The following is a 22,463-nucleotide window of genomic DNA, read 5'->3' as shown; positions in this document are numbered from 1 at the left end:
GGTGTCGTGTCAATGGAAGTCGCCCTCTTACAGCTGGTGTGTGCTTTTTCCATTTTTCGGTATATGAAACCCTGAATGGAACCTACAGGGACAGCAAGTAGACTAAGGGGTTTGAGGGAGGGGAGCACAGTGGATGTGGTGAGTGGGTGTAAAAGGGAGACAATGTCAAGGAGTCCATGGAGAAAAAGAATGTTTAGAAACTGGTAGCAATTGAACATTCTACTTGATGTGATTGAAATATGGAATGATTATATATATATATATATATATATATATATATATATAAAACCACAACTAATGAGGGAGGGGAATAAGGTCCATCCTTTCCGAGGATTGGGTTTATACAGTCATCGTCATGCCATTTCATAGGGGTGGGTCAATTCTACCTCACAGCAACTCGCCCTTTAGGACAGAGCAGAACAGCCCCATGAGGTTGCCAAGGCTGTGCAGCTTTATGGAAGCAGGCTGCCATGTTCTCTCCTGAAAAGCACTGCTGGGTTGAAACTGCGGACTTTGAGGTTGGCAGCTGAGCACTTTCACCTGTATGTTTCTATAGTCAAAGGTGTCTGAATTCGGTTAAAAGGTACCTTCTGAATGGTGAAAACCGGGACCAAATTTCTCTATCTCCCCCACCCTCCTCCCTCCAAGTTCAAAATCCAGTATCGTATAAACTTTTGAAAATTCCAGCACACCACTGGGGAGTCTGTTAATCCCACCTGTGACACTCAGCTGTGTAGCTTTTAGGGAAAGAATAGGAGCAGCCTGTTGCTAACCCAGACACCAGCAGAGTACGGACTTCCTTTTGACCTAGTGGGTCCCAAGGAGGGCCCAATACCCTTAATACACTCCAGTGTCTTTGGTGGGGGGGGGGGACGCAGAAAAAAGGGAGCATGCCTAATTGGCAAGTGTTTAAAACGCTTACATTCAGCTGCCTGCCTGGCTGCCATCCCTGGGGATTCCGTCCCTTGACTCATCTTCCCTTGAGTTGCCAGAACATCTATCCAGGGCTCATCCCTGAGCTGCTTTCCTGCCCTGGGCATCCCGGTGACGTCCTTGCCCCAATCTTGTCCTAGGAGGCACCCTGTGAACTTTGGGGACTCAACACAACATGTGTTATAGCTGGTGCCTCCACACTCACCATGTCTACATTCTTCAGCCCTGGTTCATGGCTTGGGAGCCAGTGTGACAGCCAAGTGGAACGGGTCCTGTACTAGGGGATCAGAGCCACACCAGGCACTGGCCAAGGTGCACAGATAGGCTGTGGGCAGCTCTTCCCGGGGACACTCTGAGGAGCAGCGCAGTCTCACATCAGGGGTGTAACAAGGTGACTAAGGTGTCAGTCGCTTAGATCCCCCCCTGTCTGCTCCCTGTGCAAAGTCCCCTGTGAGGCTGGGAAACCGCACACATGTATCGAGGTTGAGTGAAGAGCTCATGTGCATGCAAGAAGACTGGAAGAAAAAAATCCACATGATGATCCTGAGTCTAAAACGTTTCTTCCCTCGACAAAACCCCGTGTCACTCTAGTCCTAATAGCGAAAGCTCAGGAACAGCAGCGTGCCGCCCCCATGTCAAAATGTTCAAACCGCAGTGAACTCAGAGCTCCACTGGATGGGGTGGTGTGGCTGCTGCTATGAGCCTGCCCCTCACCTCCCTGCCAGCTGCCCAAGGCTCCAGCCCCCCTCCACCCCCCTCGTGCTATCTGGAGCAGCATGACCTTAGCATGGTTTGCCCATTTCCTGGGGCTCTGCTGTGTGGCCCAGAAGCCCTCCTGGCCCCACTCAGTCCCACCGGCCATACTCTCAGCTCCCTCAATGGACTGAACCTCAATGGCTTGGCCTGTGCAGGGAACATCCAGAGTGTATCCCAAATGCAGATATAGCTGGTAGGACACATTTCAGGGACCACCCCCAACCAACCCCACTGCCATAGAGTTGCTTCTGACTCCTAGTGGCCCTAGTTAGGGTTTCTGAGGCTGTCCATCTGCAAGAAAGTGAACAGCCTCCCCTTTCTCCCATAGAGTGGCTCGTGTGTCTGAACCGCTGACCTTGTCATAGGCAGCCCCAGGCTTACCCTCCGGTGCCCATTAAGTGTTAATCAAGCACAGGGGAATTCGCAATGCCACCAAGGGCCTGCATTACCTTTTCTAGGAAGCTGTCTTCTTCCTGAGAGCAGAGCAGGGAAAAGAAAGTCATTTACAGACAGAAAACGACAGGATTAATTCACAGAAATTAGCAACAGCACTATTAGTGCCCACACGCACGTGCGCTCGCGTGCGCACACACACGTACTAGCCACATAGGTTGTAAACTGCTTTACGGTCTCCCAATCCATGATGCCTTCAGAGAGCAGAGTGCACTGTTAATGTGTGTGCTTTTTCTCTGAGAAAGGTCTTAGACCTTTATGCCCTGTGGCAGCTGCTGGCTGGCCTACCCCAAAGCCCACAGACCCCACTGCATTTTTCTCTGCTGTGTCCCCCTGTCTCTTATCCTAAGGCCATGACCATGAGAGATCTGGATGTGGCCACAGGGAAGGAGATGGTCTGTTCTGTCCCCTCCACTGCCATTCTGCCCACCCTAGCTAGCCCCCTGGGTGCATCCCAGGCTCCTTTCCATTGCCCCATGGCCAGATCCCTCCTCAAAGGCCTTTAGCGCCCCCACCCCCCTTTTAGATCACCCTCTGAAATGCACAGAATTTTGTGGCAGACCTTTGATGACCAGAAGCCCCATCTATCGAGCAGGGGGGAGGGAAGAAGGCACCTCTTCATCCTCCTCTGTCTTTTGTGTTATTCTGATCAAAAACAACAACGGCAACAATAACGACCACTGTCGTGTATCAGGAGCGGGGTAGCGCGCTCGCAGACAGTGACAACCTGACTGGCATGTGTACGTGATGTTGCCGTTTGTTCCATTTGTCAGGGGGAACAACAGACTTGACTCAAAATCACACTTCCAATCAGGTAAGAAGTGGCAGAATCAGAATCAGAATCTGTGGTCTGACGGCCTCCACAGCCCATCTTCAGCTGCTCCCTTAGACAACTCAAAAAAGGACAAGGCAATAGCTGCCTGGACACAGAGGCAGGGGACAGTGTTCAGAAGTTATTCCTCTCTGTAACAAGTTCAAGGCAGCCCGAAGCCCTCATTTCAAGGCTGCAGGGTTCTGGAAAGAGTGCAGGTGTTTTACACGCCAGGATGCCAAACCTTAATTCTGCCTATTGTTAATTTTGTAGACTTTAGGCAAGTTATTAAAAACCTCCTAGAGCCTCTGCTTCTTTAGCTCTCATCAGAGGCAAACATATTTCCCTCATTGGGACAGGGAGGCAGCCTAAAACCAAGGGGGGTGGGGGTGGGTACACCCACCAGGGAGGGTGCCTGCACTCCTGCCCTCCAAGCCACTGCTAACTGGCATCCTATCAGTCCCATTAGAGGCCACGGAGAACTCCCATACGCATCACAGTCACCCTTTCAGAGGGTAGCAAGAGAAATCCCGATGGTACCGTTGGAAACGCCGGGCTGGGGAGTAGGTATTGTTCTTGGACATTGTAAGTTGTGAAGTTGAATGCGCGCTGGGAGTTTCAGTATTACTGGATACGTTATGACTTACACAAGCTTTTGTGTCCTTACTTATTCCCTCTCTCCGAAATACTTTTTAGCTTTAGGTTTACCGAAAAATTATACACAAAGTTCCGAGTTTGCTTCTATTACCCCCGTTCCCCACCTCCTGAACTTTGTTTGGGGGCAGATGCTGCCCTTTTGGTGTCGTCCTACTGATTGTACTAGGGGTAGCGTTCCTGCCTGGAGCTTTCCAGGTCTGTCTATTGTTTGGCTGAAAGATGATCACCGGAAGTAGGTTCGGTTCCAGGTTGGAAGGGTGTCTACTGGCCAGAGTTCTGGTGGCTCCAGTCTCTGTCACGCCAGAATGTCTGGTCTTGTTTATAATTCTGAATTCCGTTCTATGTTTTGCTCCCTGGCCAAGACCTTCTCTTTTGACGCGGGCAAAGTGGTTGTTAGTGGTAGCCAGGCCCCATCTGCTTCTTCGGGTCTCAGGTTAGTGAAGGCTGTGCTTTGTGTGGCCCCATTAGCCTTTGGGCTCTACTGTCTCCTGCATCTTTGCTTTTCTTTGCTCTTCTTTGTTCCAGATGGCAGGGGACCGATGGTTGTGCCTTTGATGGCTGCTCACGTGCTTTTAAGATGTCCAGTTGCTACTCACCAAAGTAGAAATATTGCCTTTATGGACTACGGTATGCCAGTAGGCGTAGATGTCCCTCAAGACCATGGTCCACAGCCTTCATGCCTAATGATTCAATCCTTCATGAGGTTTGATTATGGTTAAAAGGTTGGCATAATTTTTCCCTGTGTATTCTACTGTATACCTGTATATGTTTGCAGTCCATACAAACACATACGTGGAAATACCTTCTGCCAAACCTATATATGCTTATAGGTGTACACTTATGCCATCCCACACCTGGCCAGCTTACATAGTTACCTGGGTACTGCTCATAAATGCCTGTCGACTCTCGGGCTTTATCAGTATTTCTCACCACTGCCTTTGTGCCCACGTACTTCCTTGCCTTTTACATGCCACATAGGAGATCCAATTAAACGGTACTCAGAATAATTCTGTGCTGGGAAGTATTCAATCGTTCTAAGATTGTAGTGCAATTACTTTTTAACGTGAAAATGAATTCTGCATGCCATCTAGTTGAAGCAGCTGCTGTGAAGTTGGGGACTGCTGTTGACAATTGGAGAACCTGCCCATGTCTAACAAGGTTCTCTGTTTTTCTACCCAGGAATGGATGACATATGTTGTGTAAACAAGGCAGTTTTTTTACGTAAACTTGTCAAACTAGGCTCTCAAAGCTTTCTTTGAACATCTGCCAGGAATAAGGTGGCACCAGGCTAAATACCTTTATTGGTGGGGGAGGGGTGGCAGACAGAAAGAGAAACAAGGAGAATGCATGCAGGAAAAGCACAAGGGCCCTGCCTGGCCCCTTCTGGTAACTGAGTCATGGAGGAAGCCCCACATTTCTAGTTTTATGTTGTCATAATTGTCACAAAATACAAATTCCCACTCGATGGTGTGTATGTATATGTGTATGTGTGGGGGAGCACAGCAATCAGGCAGAACACGGCTTTTAGTCACTGCTGTCAGGGGAGGTTTCACCAGGGAACTGCGACCTAACTGACCCTTAAGAGCCACAGGTCCTTCCAGTGAAGCCCTCTGACCATAGCCGAGGGATGGAAATAGCCTTGTTATGAGACTCAGACAGAGAGCACTGTAGAGACCATTATAGTATAGTGAGATTAAATGGAACACCTTATTTGATCTTGCTTACGACCCATTTAAAAGTTGTTTCAGTGTGGAAAAAAAAGGTGAAGGTAAAGTACACATGGATTAGGCCTCAGGTGAACACAGAGCAGGGATGTGAATGATCTTGCGATCATGCCGGGAGCATTGGAAAGTGGATTAAGACAGATATACTTAGGTTAAAATTTGAAACCTTATCATTGGATCTATCATTTTAGTATTTTCTGCTTTCTTTTATATTGAAGTTTTTCTCAATTTTATTTTGTTATTGTTGTTAACTGTCGTGTATGTTTCCCAGTGTAGAAACCCAGGATAGGTGTATCTGTAGAGGCAGTCACTGGATCCATGGTTTCTTGGGGGTGTTGCAGAGGAGGTGGGGGGAAATGGGGAGTCAAGGACTACAAGAAAGAAGAAAATATTCCAAAATTGATTGTGATAATGACTGTACAGTTGTAGATGTGACTGAACTACTGAATTGTATGATATGTGCATCATGTGCCAATAAAACTGTGAAAAACAAAACATGTTACAAACTCTGACAGGGTAGAGATGACTGGGGGCCATTCCAAGCCAAGGCACAGAGAAGGTAAACTATGGGGTCAAGTGAGGCACATGACTTGAGGGGAGCATTGGGGATGTGGACAAGGATAGTGGGCGATGAATCTGAATAGCGATACTGGAGCCAAACAGCTTCTGGAATTGAGGCTGGATTCAGCAAGTGAGGGGACTAGTCTCCATGCAAACCACTAAGTGATGGGTTCCATCTAGAGCAATGTTCTAGAAAGATCAAGCTGCCCACCCTGAATGGGAAACACGGAAGGATTGTAGAGTGCGAGAGGCAAAGGGAATCAGGAGAAGGCTATTGGGGTAGGTCAAGCCGGAGGGAGTAAGCACCATAACTAGAAACGGGAAAAGACTATTTTGAAAAATGAATGGACACAAGAGTCAACGGAAAGAAGACTTCACAGGGCTGAGACTCTCCTGGTGACGGGCAGCAGGTTGGCCTTAGGTGTCTGTTCTTTGGGTGTAGGCAGAGAGATAAGCATAATCTCACTGCCATCGAGTCGACAACTCAGAGCAAGCTCGTAGGATGGGGTAGAGCTGCCTGCGGGCTTTCTGAGACCGTAACTCTTCACAAGAGTGGAAAGCCCCTCCAAATGCCATGCAACTCATTCGCCCCTCCCCAAACACCCTCCACTCTGCAGATTTACAGAGCAAATCCATGCAGGGTTTGCTCTGTCCCAAATGCACGCTGCAATCATGACTGAAGCACTGAGAGTCCAACAGCCAAATGCTGAATGGAGGCTGAGATTCTGAAGAGGGTTAGGAGTTTCACTGCAGATTAAGGAACGCAGATTAGACACCAAATGGCATACAGGATGAGTTGTTAAGGTTGGTATGAAAAGTAAACACGCAGGAGTGAACTCCATCCAATGATGCTATTCCATATGTGTGGTATTTGGTTCTCCCAAAAGGCATGTCCCCGAGTATATACATTCTCCACCCTGTCTTGCATTTTTTCCCAATGTTGTCTTTACATGCATAGTCCCATAAGCAGATCCAGCTCATTCAAGCCTGGTCACCTTCCCATTCTAAAAGCAATGCCTGAATGTGTGTGATTGCGGACCACCTACTGCTCACCCAAAGCCTTCTGCTGGCTCTAGATCCACAAACTGCAGGTCGTGAGTCCTATGTGGCTCTTTCAGTATGTACATGTGGCTCTGAAGTAAAACTGAAAAAATTTCAATGACATTCAGATAATGGTGAATTCATTTGTTTGTAAAAATATTTTTCTGAATCTCGAATCATCTTTAAATTATAAGGGACAGGATGGGCTCTTCTGTCTCAAAGTCTTGCTGGCCCCTAGGCTACATGTCCTACAGCTCAAGTGGACTCTGGCCATCTGCTGATGTCATTGCTCGCTATCACTTGCTCCCATTCAACGCTACCCAGCTTCCCACATGTTTCTCCTCGATCCTCCCTCTTCCCAGAGAAAATGGACTTTTTGCTCGGCATCACCTTTTGACTTTCGCCATTATTCAAGATGCCCCTGATGCCCGGAAGAGCCCGCTCACCCGAGGAGCGTAGGCAAATTCCTTGCTCTCTTGGACCTGACTCAAATGACTTTCTTGACTCTCCGCAAATCATTTTTCAACTCCAGAGTAGGCTTGGGTGCTGAACTTATCATTTCTAGTCATGGTAATGCTGTATGCATCACATTAAAGCTAACCTAGGCTGATTCTGAGATTGCGCTTTACAGAGATCAGCTGGTCAGTCAATAAGCGTTTAGAGCACAGGCAGGCTTGAGTAAATAACACAGAACTCTGTTATACAAACTGCACGCTCCATAGCACTCATTGCAACGGGCTTGACCAAAAACTGACTCAACACCCTGGACAGGAAGCCAACTCCCCGGGAACCCCAGTTGAGAATTCAGCCACATTGCACATCTTACAAGTATACGTCTATCGCCACCAATTCACAGGAACCCACATTTAATGTTTTGTTTTCAACAGGGAAAGCAAAAGTGTTGATGAGTAGATGCTATTTACTTAATATAACAACAAAAATGATGTCTCAGTTCTGGAGGAGGAGCAAGATCATTGCCGATGGTCGCTCTCCCTCTGCTTCGTGCTGGGGTTGATGCAAGTTGTTCTAGGAGTCTTAGACATTGGCCACAGGCATGGTCCCTAAGGAGGGTGGGAGAATGAACGGGATGCACGGCAGCCAGGTATTTCTTTCTGTATTGGGGAGGAAGAGGAAGTGGCCCAGGAATCCTTCTCAAACACAGGCCCTGAGCTTTGCTCCAGCTCCACAAGCAGGTGAGAGGCAGTAAGACCAAAAGGGACACAGACTGATGATTATTTGCATCCATCACCTTACGGAATGTGAAAGATGCTTCAGGTGAAAGACTCATAAACAAGCATGACCCTTTGGAAAGCACTTCAGAAGGCCAACATCAAGTGGAGCTAGGTTGGGAAAGTAGTGAGAATTAGATCTAGATAACCTTCGGAGTTCTCATGTACTGAGCTGGACTAGGATAGGGAACACGTCACTAACAAGATAAGGAATTAAATAGCACTGCACTGGAACAGACTGCACAAGGAACCAGAACCTTGAATTCTATGAAAGAACACCTTTAAAAGAAGAAACCATGACCACACACATACAATTGGGAAGGAACTCAGCCATCTGCTCCCTGTTAAAAGGGGCAGGTATCAGTGGTCCACCAATAGAAAGTAAGTACTTGGTTCCAGAGGCATGAACTTGACTTTGGCTACTTCATCCTCACAGGCAAATGTGGCTGGATGCCCTGAGAGCACATTACCAACAACAACACAGAAATGTGTGCTGCTTAATTGAGCCTCCTAAATGTGTCCAGAATGAATCTGGGGAAACTACGGCCAAGGGTGTTATCGGGTCTCTCCCAATTGTACTAAACAATAATTCTGAAATCTAGTTCCTGTGAAACAGGTGGGGACGAAGGAGCATAAAGTGATAAAGTTATATAAAAAAGCAACACTAAAAGGAAACCATCAATCCAAAGAATGTGCCCTGGACAGGACCCATGCTCTGGACTCACAACAAGCCAATGTTGTAAAAGAAAAGCCAGCCCAGCGGGATGCAGGAACCCAGCCTGGACGGTGGCTTTTCAAATGTTGTAATAAGAAGTTCTTGAAGAACTGTGAATATAAACGGAAGAATGGAAGACACAGAATTACTGCTTGTTTTCTTGGTTATAATAAGTAAGAGCCCTGGTGGTGGAGTGGTTACATGTTGGGTTATGATCCGCAAGGTCCACAGTTTGAAACCAGCAGCCATTCCTTGGGAGAAAGACGAGACGTTCTGCTCCTATAAAGAGTTACAGCCTCGGAAACTCCCAGAGGCGGTTCTAGCCTCTATAAGGTTGCTGTGCGTCAGAATCGGCTTGATGGCAATGAGTTCTTTTTTGTTTATATAACTATAATACAGACAACTATAAAGGAGTTGTTTTAAGACATGCAGGCTGAAGTGGTTTGTGGCCACGGGACATGATAGGACCACTGGATTTCAAAGGAAACAACAACAACAAAAAAACAAAACGTGTAAGCGTATATAAGTTCATAAGGTGGGTGTTTACTGTCCTCCCCCCTCCATATTTGGCGTTTTTCATAAAGAAAAGTTGACAAAATTAAAAGCTGGGACAGAAGGAAGTGAGTCGGAAAAAAGGAAAAACAGCTCCACTGTTGAGATTGCTGGCTTTTCTAAAGGACGAGGCAGGAGTGGAAAGGCAGGAGTGTGGTCATAAAAGAGAAAAACAAGTCTTCAGCAGAAATGGCAGAATGGCAGGATCGGCATTTCTGAAGCAAACAGTTCTCTCTCAGCCTGAGGTAAGAGAGCGTTTGGTCAGGAAGCTCTAGGGAAACAAGAGAATTCCAAGAAAGAAGGCCAGGGCTAGACGCCAGGGTTGCAAGCTGCTCTCTGAGTCACTGTTGACAATGCCATGGCAACTGGAGAACTCACACTCCAGCCAGCCAGCGGGCTAACCCTCCCCCACCAGCCAATCATTGACTCAGGGCAAGGCCCGGAGAAGAGCTCGCACACTGATTAGAGGGCACGTGGCCCAGTTTGCTCTGCGGAAAAGATCATGAATCTACTTTTAGAGCCTGAAAAAGTCTGCACGCAGGTCCAACCAGCTTTGCCTTTCGAAGGATGGCCTTATCCTAAATCCACTCATGGTCCAGAATACAACTGAATACACTGCCCCTATTAAGACACCGAAACCAGTGCTGGGCTGGACGGTGGGGTAGGCCTGCTTCTTTCCTTTCTTAAACCAGTCACATCCAATGAACATCGAATGTCAATGCACATTCTAATCATCTGGGATGCTAAGAAATGGCAGATTCTTCACCCTGAGATTCCAATTCTGTTGTGCGCAGGGACAAACACCATTACTTGTAATAAGCAACCCCAGGGACACCCTGGGGCTTCAGATGCGGTGTCCCCCAAGTGGCAACTACTCACTGCACGATAAGAGTACCCATCACAGGAAGCTACCAAGGCTCATGCTGATTAGACATGAATGCGTGACAGTGGGGCATACCGGACTGAGAAGCACAAACTAGGTCAATCGTGTTGGCATCGACTTTTTGGATGAGGGGTCGGTTCGTGTTTCTGTTTTCTTGGAGACTATGTTCAAGGGGGCTAATACCTCCTGCTCCCATGACTGTACCTCACGCGCGTGCTAAGAAGCTACACAAAAGCGAACTGACAACCTGAAACCAAACACAAACAAAACCCCACGGCCATCAAGTTGATCCAAACTCCTCCCAACCCTATACAGGCAGTCTTTCCAGGAGCACACAGCCTTGTCTTTCTGTCAAGGCTCTCAGCGGGTCGGTTTAAAGTGCTCAATGTGTGGTTGGCAATCCTATGCTAAACCTAACAGCACCTCCAAGGCTCCTAGAAAGTATGATGAGCTTTCAAAAATAAGCATTTTCTCTGTGAGAAAGGGAACTTGTATTTTTCCTCAGTGGGTCGAAAAGTCTTAGAATCTTGACCCAAGTCAGCCATAGAGCACTTGTTCCCTTGCCTTCTAAGCAGTAAAGTAACATGCTCAGTGACTACCCCATAACCCTGGAGACTATCGAACAGGCAATGGGGAAATCACTTAAGTATGGTGAGAATAGGCATGATTGGAAGGAAGGGTATGTCTTCGAAAGCATCTTACCAAGTCGATGAGTTTGGTTACAGGGACTTCTCGGATCGGTCGTTTCATCCGGCACAGGGCCTCTAAGGAAGTGCCAAAGCAGCTTGGGAGGTAATTTCCACTGATGGTCAAGAAGTAGTCTTTGCCTCGATCCAGGTGCAGGACAAGAATATCTTCAATCTTATCTTCCCCAGAGTTCAAGATGGTCACGGAATCTTTGCTAACATACACATCGAGGGAAATGTCTACTGTCTCATCTGAAATAGAAGAGATGGCACATGAGGACGGAGACACTGCCAGCGGAAAAGCGACAACAGGGAGACATGAGAAGCCAAGAAAAAGTGGCCTGGAAAACAAACCCCAGGAAAGAGGCAGTGTGGAGGCATCACAAATAGAAGGACAGACGGGGTTAGCAAAGGAGAAGTGGGACTATGGGTGGGGACAGGGAGGGCAGGAAGAACTGGTATAAAAATCAAGGCAGATACAACGGCGAGGGAGGCACTCACTTGGCTCCAAGTAGCCCTCAAAGGGTTCAGCCCGAAGCCATGGCTTGCAGTACTGGGTGTCATTAAGTTTGGGGATGAAAGAAAAATGGCAGGGAACCTGTCCGTTGTTGCTGATCTGGAACTTCTCCTTTTGTAGTTGCCGAAACTTCACATTTTCAAACACAAACTGGGGAATAACAGACAGACACAAACATGCATGACTAGTGGGGGCAGGCAGTAGCAGGATTTCCTCCATGGGGAATACGACTAAGGGGCATGGTCCGAATTCACCAGGTGCAACACCAGCGTTGTATCACCCACTTCCAGAAACTAGCATGCCCACTCTGCTGGAGCAGGGGCTACGAGGCTCTGGCTACTTCTCTTGGTTCTGGCTCCTGCTCGTGTGGCCCAGTTCCAATGGCCAGAGGTAGGAACTAACCAGCAGCTCTTAAAATATTAAGGAAGAGCAGCCCCCATCCCAGGACTTACTAGGTGGTGGGCAAGCGCTGAGAGCCTTACGTGGATGAGCTCGGGGAACCCGAACCAATACCCCTTTGGCCGGAGGAGGACAGGGTAGCACTGAGAGGACTGGGGTTTGCGCCAAGGCCCACGCTTGCTTACCGCCCCCTAAGCCCAATGCTTTTCTTGGTGCTAACCACAAAGGGCAGCAGCTCGGGGGGGGGGGGCGGGGGCACGGAGAGCTGGACTCACCTCTCTCCGGCTGAGCTCTAATGAAGGAAGGAAGTCATTTTCCATCCGGTCCATGAAGCGCACACTATCTTCAAAGACTTTCCGATACCTCCGCTCATCCACAACCTTCACCTGCAAGGAAAGCAACCCTTCTTTGCAGTCGGACACGTTCTTAGCTCACTGCCCTTTGGAATGAGTGAACAAAACCGGCTGTGAGAGTAGTCACTTCAAAGAAGCTGCGGCACCAGCCACATTCTCCAGCACTGCCTGATACCAGAAAGCAAACAGGCCCTCATTTTATTCTGATGCGCTCCCAGTTTTATTTCCACAAGGTTCCCAAGGTTCCTTGAACAAGTTTTTCAAGGTCACTAAGGCCACCATAAATTAAACTGAGCAACGGAGAAGCGCGCTTTAAATTAAAGGTGGCGAAGATTCATCAGCCTGGAGAGGTTAACGCTCTCTGTCGAGAAGCGGTGCAATACAAACTGTTGGTTCCATGACTGAGTGTGTGCCGGCTGTGGTGAAAATGACTTCGTGCCCAGAACAAATTCCCACATTTAGGGCATGGAAGAAAATAGAACTCAAGGATTTAGCCTGCTATGCCCAACTCCGGGCATCATCCTATCCATACTCAGATTCTACAATGACAAAGATACACGGGTAAACGGAGTCCATGTCAGAAAACAGTTGATACCTACCTAATGCCTTCCCCAAACCAAACTTACTGCCAATGAGTCGATGCCAACTTATCAGAACCCTACAGATTAGGTCTCTCTGGGTTTCCAAAGCTATAAATCTTGATGAGAGTAGAAAGCCCCATCTTTCTCCAAAGAAGCACCCAGTGGTTTCAAACTGCTGACTTTGTGTTAGCAGCCCAACGTGGTAACTCACTATGCCAGCAGGGCTCTTCTTAATGTCCTGGACTAGAACAGACTCCTGTTGACCAGCACACACACCATATCTTGACCTCTGAAAGATCACAAACTCTGCCTCCTGAAGGACCCCGCAAGTTTCAGTCTCCTGATGTCGTTGCTGCTTTTCATTATGGAAACGTACAAATTAATGCCAAGAGTGAACGAGGTTAGCGCCCTTAAAATGATTGAGAGACTAGTTTCTTTTTACAATAGAAAATGCCACAAACCTCCATGTCCAAAAAACAAAAAAGAAAGAAAAACAGACAGAAACAACGATGAACGTCTGCTGCAGAGGTGCTAAAGGAAATGGAGAACCCAAACCGCAAACCCACTGCCATCAACCCGATGCTGGTCAACAGCGGTCCTACCTTAGGTGTCTGAGAGGAATGACTCTTTACAAGAACAGGCAGCCTCAGTCTGCTCTTGCAGAGTGGCCGGTGGGTTAGAACCAACGATCTGAGGATAAGCAGCCCAACATTTCTCCCACAGCCACCGTAGAGTGCCTGAACAACATTGAAACTGAGCTAAACACCTCAAAGATGGGGAGGTTCTGACAGTTTTGAACAGTACCTTCAAGAGAACCGAGGATCAGGCAAGCACTTCAGTGTCACGGGGCGTGCATACATGTCATATAAAGGGAAGATGGATTCTGGCCAAGAATATGTGTTATATATTTTTTACATAATCTCATCATCTTTGAGTTCAAAACAGTGTGTGTCAGATGCCATTTTATTTTCATAGCAAAGCTTACTACTGTCCTTCTGCTGGTGCGGAGGAGCCTTGGTGGCACCGGGCTTCCACGTTGGGCTGCTAAGTACAGCCTCAGTATTTCAAAACCACCAGGTATCCTGTAGAAGAAAGTCGGGGATTTCGACTCCTAGAAAAAGCTGCAGCCTCCGAAACTCACAGGGGCAATTCTACCCTGTCCTATAAAGGTCGCTATGAGTGGCAGTAAATGTTTTGGTTTGCTGGGTACAAACATCGAGACAGAAAACGATCAACTAACTTATTCATTGCTACAGTTAGCAGCAAAGGTGCTCTGTAGACCTCCAGTACAAGACATTGGCCAACATATCAGTGTGCTCTCTGGACTGCCAGCAACAAAATCGCCGCAGTGATGGCTTGGCAATGCAGATTCCTGGGCTAGCTCATCACCACCTCCCTGGCTAGGGCCCACACATCTGCATCTGTGAAAGCTCTCTACTCAATTCCGGTCCATCATATTTTGAGAAGAGTGGCAGCTGGCCATATTTCTAAGGGCAGGCCAGTGGACACTAGCTCACCTTCTGCCTAGCCAGCCCACAGCACGCTGTCTGAAATCAATCGGCCACTGAGCACTTGGGGCCTTTGGCAACAGTTACCAGGGCCCACCGTGGTGAAATGCCCCAAATCACTGTCCAACCAAAGATCCCAAACCCAGATGGTGGCACAGTGAGAAGGGAGGAAAAAATACGCGTCACCCAACCTCACCAGATGATGCAGCCTCGCCAGACAAGGATAAAACACAAAACCCTACTCACTGTTGTCGAGGGGATTCAACTCACAGCGACCCTACAGGGCAGGGTAAAACTGCCTCTGTGAGTTTCCCGATACTTCAATTAAAAAATATATATTATTGTTATAATCATTTTATTGGAGGGCTCTTACAAATCTTATGACAACCCATCATTCAATTGTATTAAGCACACTTGTACATATGTTGCCACTGTTAATTATTTATGGGAGTAGAAAGCTCTTTCTCTCTCGGAGCTGCTGCTGGTTTCAAACAGCTGACCTTGCAGATCACAGCCCAAGCATAACCACTATGCCACTAAGTCTGGCCTACTCCTTACACAATGAAGCTGGAACACAATTAGGATTGAAAACAGAAATGTACCCGCAGAGGTTCCGAATGCTCTGTCCCATAGCTGCTAGTCACACGTGGCACATAAGCCACACGCCCAGCACTCAACACCAAGCCCTCGGCTAGCAGTGTCTTGGTGAAAGCACTTGCAGAACATGCCCAGCATCCCAGAATGCCCCACGACACAGCGCTGGTCTAGAAAACCACATCCTGGGTCATCGGGGTGGCTGGGGACCAGGGGGAGAAGTCACTTACATGGGAGTCGGGACCAGAACAAGCATGCATGAAAGAACTTCAGCCCTCTCTGTAGTTTGCTAAAAAACTTTTTTAATTTTAGAAAAAAAAGTAGTTTTCAATTCTTGTGTGATATGAAAATTCTTATAAACAAAAAGGGTGGCCTTTACCAAAGATATCCAAAGTAACGCAGGAAACGTGCCAGTTTCAAAGAGATCTGACTGGAAGTGCTGGGAGATTCTGCTGAGCTCAACAGGTGAGGAATCAAAGGACAGGAGTTCTACGAAATTGTGGAAGCCCCCCTCAGGTGAACAGCCACTGCCAGTGAGTAGATTCCAACTCACAGTGTCTCCGAGGCTGTAAAGCTGTGGAGGAGCAGATGGCCTCCTCTTTCGTGTGCATGGAAAGGCTAATGGGTTTGAACTGCTGGCCTTGTGGTTAGCAGGTGAGTACAGAGCCGCCATGCCATCAGGGCTCCTCCTCACCTGGATGAAGTATTTAGAACTAGTCCTTTGATGCCAAAAAACATACCATTGTGAATGAGGGGGAGTGCACAGTGGAGACCCAAAGTCCATTTCTGGCAACTGGACACCTCCTCACAGAAGGGTCACGTGGAGGAGATAAGCCAGTCAGGGTTCAGCGTAGCAACGATGAAACATACAACTTTCCTCTAGTTCCTAAATGTTTCCCCACCCCCACCCCACTATCATGATCCCAGTTCTACCTTACAAGTCTGGCTAGACCAGAGGATGTACACTGGTACAGATAGCAACTGGAAACACAGGGAATCCAGGACAGATGATCCCTTCAGGACCAGTGGTTGGAGTGATGATTCCAGAGGGTAGAGCGAGGATGGGATAGAAAGGGGGAACCAATTATAAGGATCTACATATAACCTCCTCCCTGGGGGATAGACAACAGAAAAGTGAGGGGAGACGTCAGACAGTACAGGAGATGAGAAAATAATGATAATTTATAAATTATCAAGGGCTCATGAGGGAGGGGGGAGCGGGGAAGGAGGGGAAAATGAGGAGCTGATATCAAGGGCTGAAGTAGAAAACAAATGTTTTGAGAATGATGATGACAACAAATGTACAAATGCGCTTTACACAATAGATGCATGTATGGATTGTGGTAAGAGTTGTACAAACCCCCCGATAAAATGATTTAATAAAAAAGGGAAAAAAACTAGTCCAAGATTCGGAACAGGAAAAGTTCTTGAGTCCCAAAAGTCAAGCAAAGCTAATAAAACCAAAAAGGTCAGTGTATGGGGAGAGAGCTCCTTTGGAAAATGAATTAAGCAGCCCAAGAAACGGAGAATAGGAACTAAGGAGTGAATGAAGGGCAAACTTTTGGGGAGAGGTTTGAACTGTTTAGTACCAAGCTGATAACCCAAAATGATGACCCTTCTACCTCATTTACAACCCAAAAGGGGGGGGGGTAAAGGTATCAAAGACTTTTAAAAAATGGATTAAGAAAATTCAAATAAAAATAGAGCAGCCTACCAAATACCAAAGCCTTAACCCACTGCCATCGAGTCCACTCTGCCTCACAGTGACCCTGTGGACCAGGACAGACCTGTCCCGCAGGGTGGCCAAGACTCTCTTTCAGGTGGCAGCTGAGTGTTGAACCACTGAGTCCTCGGGGCTCCAAGCCCACAAATGCAAACTAGAAAGGCAGTGAGCTAAAACAGGGGGCAGCCAACTTTTGAGCCAGAAGAGCCAAATCCTGTCCCTCACAATTTAAAAGTATTCGAGAACCATAAATATATTTTTAAAAGCAAATGATATCCCCATTATCTGAATATTATCCTTCAACATAAAAGTGGGTGAAGGGTGACGTCGGACAGTGCAAGATAAGACAAAACAATAATTTATCAATTATCAAGGGTTCATGAGGGCAGGGGGAGCGGGGAGGGTGGGGGAAAAACGAGAAGCTGATAGCAGGGACTGAGGTGGAGAGCAAATGTTTTGAGAATGATGAGGGCAATGAATGTACAAATGTGCTTTACATAATTGATGTATGCATGGATTGTGATAAGAGTTGTATGAGTCCCTAATAAAATGATTTTTAGAAAGAAGAAACTACGATAGCTTTATTTTCGTTTCCCATTTTACTTCAGAGTCACATGTATGTACTGCAAGAGCCGCATACGGCTCTCGAGCTGCAATTTGCTGAGGCCTGCACGGAAAGAACCATCCGATGACATATTGAGCTGGGATGTGCTCTGGAACTCTAGAGGTATCATGGGCTGGTATGGAAAGAGCCCCGGCCTGCGAGTTAGACAGACTTCAGCTCTGAATCGCAGCTCTGAATCCAGCTGAATGCTCTCCAAGTTCATTGAAATGTGCCACCTCCCCAGTCACTTGCCTGTTACACGGGCAGCGCTTAATGCGCAGTGCTGTTGGAAGACGTGCATGAGATGCCCGCAGACTGCCTAGCAGAGTACCTGGCCTGGCACACTGGTAGCCACTGGAGGAACACTGCTATGAGTCACGCATTTCAAAATGGGCAAGAGTCAAGTCCGGACACTTGCTAAACTCAAAACCTCTTCTTGAGGCCAAGAATGCATGTTTTACTTCAAGGCAAAGTTCTCCAGTTATTCCTTTTGAAAACAGGAGCAGGACAACCCAGCATGCTGGTCGCATCTGTCTCAGCAGCCAGCGGTAACATGTAGACTCTACCATACTCTTCACCCACTGGAACTCTGCCACCCTCTGAAGTGGGTACCGCCGGTGGCCCGATTTTACAGTGGCCAAGATGGGACTGAAATCCAAGCAGTGTGATTATAAATCCCACCCTATGCAGTGCTGCATACATGCCACCAATTCTGCCAGGCTACTTGCCCTCAGGTCCAGAAGATACCTAAGAGAGAAGCTGGTTTGCCACGCTGGCTGCAATACACTAGCCCAGGAAGGTTAGCGGTGAGGCCCTGGGTCCTGGTAGCACACCAGTAGAAAATGCAATGGGAAACAATCAAGTTTGCCAATAGAGACACAGAAATAAAATATTTGGACATTAACCCTGCCTAGGATGCAAGAGATCAGAAAAAGGGGGGAAGGGGGACCCCTGTGCTCCTGATGAAAAGACTCCAAGGCTCTCATGGTGATGACAAACACCTGGTTGTATTTGGACACACACCAGTCTGAGTCTTTATTCCTGCTCTGTTCACTCTCCCCTCCTCATCCTCTCAGCCGCTCCTCCTTACTACCAGTCTAAGAAAACAAAACAAAACTCATTGCCATCAAGGCGATGCTGACTCACAGACACCCTATAAGACAGGGTCTAACTGTGCCTCTGAGTTTCTGAGACTAACTGTGGGAATGGAAAGCCCTGTCTTTTTCCAACTGCGCAGCTGGTGTTTCCAAACTGCAGACCTTACAGCTCACAGCCTAACGCATAACCACTATACTGCTAGGCGCCAGCTTTAAGAAGCATCCTTTGTTTCTCAAACCCACTGGGGAGGACTGGAAGGATCCAGGGGAGCTGCAAAAGCAGACACTCACACTTTTTCATGGGGTGTGGGCTGTAATACAAACATTTTTCATCGCTGGGGGTGCTGGGTATAATTTTTTTTTCTGAAAAAGGGGGCGGGTAGACCAAATCAGTTTGAGAACCTATGCGTTCCAACCTAGCCGCCCGCTCGTCTTCCTTACGCAGAAGGACTTCAGCAGGTTGAACAATCTAAGAAGGGAGGGCCTCAACAAGAGGCCTGGTGAGTATTTGGGAGGGCCGAAGGCCCTAACTTCTCAGTGCTGCAAGGGATTATTTGGTTATGGAAACCCTTTGGCTCACTGAATTACTGCTTTTTGGTGAGACTACACCAGGCTCTAAGAACAGATACTTAGCATGAAAACGAATGAATGAACAAACAAGCTTTTACCCCAATATGGAAGAGAGCGCTAACAGGCTTGTGGTCACTGGTTTTCAGTTCCATGTGACTTCGGTAATGCAGTTGGTTAACGTTTGCTCCTCTCCAAAGAATTCGGTCACACCAGGCTGGAACCCGACATTTTCCACTACGAACACAGAAATGAGTTAGACACAGGACATGGGTCAGACCACACAACAAGGTGATAGCCCTGCACAGTGGCTCAGGCCTTGGTCAGACCCTCCTGTCAGACCAAGGGAAGATTACAAAGCATGCTACTGGGGATCTAGCACACAGTTACATGAGTTTATTCCAAACACCACATGCAGGCAGGCTGTCTCAGTCATACACGTGGTTTTGCCTCGTTTGGGTGCCTTCAACCACAAAGGTCCGATCAGAACAGTGGTTTCCAAGGGGAGCTGCTGGGTCAGTTACGTTCAGGGAAGAGAGGTTAGCTCAGAAGGTTATGGGAACTGTTCTGAGGATTCCAAAAGGGGTCCTCTTGATAGATTTTCTCCATGACACAGGGCAATCTGATGGGCTTGTTCAGAAGTTTCAACACAATGGAAAACTTCACTGGTGAGAAAAAAAGCCAGGCAAGTTTTGCTGAAGAATCCCCCCTCTACCCCCAACATAACATGCCTGTGCATTCTTGGAGGGCAGCAAGGGCTGTCCGCGGAGAACCCCTTGGGGAAACCTTACCCCAACTGCCCCACAGCCCGGACCTTATCCGTCCAACTGCTTTTTGCTGCCCAAACTCAACTATTTAGAAGGAGCCCAATTTGAGCCCCTCGAGGATGCCGAGACGGCCGCTTTGGATGGAGTGTAACTCGCAGGATGCAGACTTCTTCAGGGAAGGGCTAGAGAAACAGAACCACTGCCTGCAGAAGTGTACAGACCTGGATGGAGTCTGTGTTGAGAAGCAAACCCTTCGCATTTTGAGATTTCTGGCTTGATAAAGGTTCCGCCAGTGCGGTAGGAACGCTTCCTGCCTTACTCGTGTATTCTCTCAAAGAACCAGCTACTTCTCCTTCCCCAGCCGCCCTGCTTTTGGCTAGGAGAGCGCCTAGTGACAGTTCTGTAAGCAGCAGCACCCTGTACCCCTACAGCCAGACTCTGACACAAATACCACTCGCTCAGCACTTGGCTGTGAGTCAGGCGGGTGGTGTGGTGTACAGGAGCTATGGGTGCCAATTTCCCGCTGCTGATCAGCAGCCTCTGAGCACAGGGATGCAAGCCGAGTCCTCCCTGGCCCACTCCTAGTGCTCTCAGAGCTCAAGGGAGCTAAAGGTTCCTGCACTCAGCCAGCTGGGGGCTATTGGAAACCAAGAGAGCCATGTTAGGGAGAACATAAAGAACCCAGACCCACTGCGGGAGGGTGGATTTTCACTCATAGTGGACCCTGTAGGGCCGAGCAGAACTGCTCCAAGGGGTTGCCAAGGCTGCAAATCTTTGTGGGAGCAGACAGTCTCTCTTCTGCAGAATGGTTGGTAGGTTTCAACCACTGACCTCCTGGTCAGCAGCGTGGTGCTTAAGCCACGGCACTACCAGGAACCCTTGAAAGACAAACTGTTACCAGGGCCCTCCTGGCAGAGGGATAGCACCGGGAGGTTTGGGGAACAGTTGCTGGCTGTGGTGGAGCTGGCATCCAGGTGACGGAACTTTTAATAGCTCCCCAGGAAATTCTAACAGGTCCTCAGGATGGGGGGGACACTATGCTGTAAGGGTCTGGCGGAGGCTTTTGAGGGTTTTCACTGTTCTGTCTCTTGAATTCAATAGCTGAGAAGTAGTTGGGGGTATGAGGTGGGCAGAATAGAGCCATAGGTAAGGAACTGTTGTTAAAGACCGTAGAGTCAGTTCTGACTCATCGTGACCCTCTGCACAACAGAATGAAACACTGCCCAGTCCTGTGCCGTGTTCACAGTAAGGTACTGTGGGTAGCCTGGAAAACCTTGCCAGCTCAGACGTGTATTGTACGTACCTCATTCCTAAAACAAGCCACCAGGGAGTATGCATGGATTAGCAACTGTTGCATTCTTCCCGAAATAAAAAATATCACACACACACACACACACACACACACACTCACCCCTCCCCCACCTGCCCAAGTCTGCAGACCACCAACCAATAGCTTAGACATCTAGCAAAGAACGGGTGCCTCAGGCCTTGAGCACTTGGCAGAACTATCTCTACAGCATCCAACGGACAGCATCAACTTGAAAGATTGGACGGGAACCGCGAGGTGATGCGAACAGGGGAGGAAGGACTCAGAAAGGGAGAGTGAGCCTGGGGGAGCACCTCTCAGACTGTCCTTACTGTCACTGAATTGTATCCGATGGATGGTGAATGCTTCCATGTGTATACTCATAACCACAAACTTCAAAAACCAAACTAAACCAACCCCCCTCCTCTGGAATAGTGCTGAGCCGCCGGGCTGCTATATCTGCTGGGGGCATGACCTAAAAAGCTGCTAGGCCCTTATCACTATGCAAGGACAGCAAAAAGACCAGGCCTTCACAGATTCTATGAGAAGGTTCGTAGCGACTTTACCTGGAATCCCATCGGTCGGTTTTTGAGTCATACTTATAAGTGGGAATGAACTTGATTTGCCCTTCTATGAAGTCAGGAAAAGCTTTTTTCTTTGTACGCTGAATATTTAACTGGAGATAAAAAAGCAGCAACAGGTGAGCAGGGCAATACCATAGTCATAGAACTGAAAAGCAGGTCGTTGGGCTCCCGTTCCATTCCTGTCTGATTGCACCGATTTTACGACAGTGAGGCTGCCGGAGCTTATTGACAAAATGCTGGCTTTCCCACTGGCACCTAAACTCCCTGCACATGGGATACTCGCCACCAGCACATCCCCCCGCCTTTCAGCACTAACGGTGCCCAGGGGTACTGGGGAAATGAAACCTGAATCATCGAGGCTTCCCCCGAAAGCAGACTGGAACCACTGCGCATTGTTTTTAAAAAGCACACAAATGGTGAATGGATAATCACAAAAGCCAGACACAGTGAGTAGTTAGAGATTGGTTTGAATTATTCACATGTTTTAGAAGCATTATTTAAGAGTCAGCACTTATTCCAACTGTGCCTTTTTTGAAGGCAGGAAGGAGGAAGAAATGCCAAGAAATGAATCTGCCAACCTCAGCGGGCAGGGGCACAAGCATGAGAGGAGGCTCACTCACTACCAGAGCCAGCCTACTGGAGAACACCTGAATCTCAGCGTCCAAAGGTCAAACAGATTCACATGAAGATGGAACAACATTTGAATCAAGTAAAAACTTTGCCCCCAATAAGCATTCATTTTTACAAGATAGTAGCCACACCCTGCAGTAAGAATTCAAATCTCATACCAGCTTTTGAGGCAAATGCACTTGCCCCAAATATATGGAAAACAAAATCCAAAATAAAAACAAACCCCCCAAAC

General features: G+C 47.9%; 1 protein-coding gene across 4 annotated transcripts in view; it reads right to left on the bottom strand.

The window, feature by feature from the left end:
• OCRL (OCRL inositol polyphosphate-5-phosphatase) overlaps positions 1-22,463 on the bottom strand; it is a 60,798-nt gene that overhangs the window by 6,073 nt on the left and 32,262 nt on the right. For 2 of the 4 annotated variants that reach the window (XM_075539517.1, XM_075539518.1), the window contains exons 14-19: positions 21,584-21,693; positions 19,046-19,181; positions 12,193-12,303; positions 11,503-11,668; positions 11,018-11,253; positions 2,139-2,162 (exon numbers count right to left, since the gene is read on the bottom strand). In XM_075539517.1, the coding sequence (XP_075395632.1) occupies positions 2,139-2,162; positions 11,018-11,253; positions 11,503-11,668; positions 12,193-12,303; positions 19,046-19,181; positions 21,584-21,693 (783 nt within the window). The remainder of the gene's footprint in view (positions 1-2,138; positions 2,163-11,017; positions 11,254-11,502; positions 11,669-12,192; positions 12,304-19,045; positions 19,182-21,583; positions 21,694-22,463) is intronic. The other 2 variants (XM_075539520.1, XM_075539519.1) reach the window with 1 other exon arrangement.

The sequence above is a fragment of the Tenrec ecaudatus genome, chromosome X (genome assembly GCF_050624435.1).
Source record: "Tenrec ecaudatus isolate mTenEca1 chromosome X, mTenEca1.hap1, whole genome shotgun sequence".
NCBI classification, from domain to species: domain Eukaryota; kingdom Metazoa; phylum Chordata; class Mammalia; order Afrosoricida; family Tenrecidae; genus Tenrec; species Tenrec ecaudatus.
The sequence above is the reverse complement of the archived record's forward strand: the minus strand, read 5'-3'. Positions and strand labels throughout refer to the sequence as shown.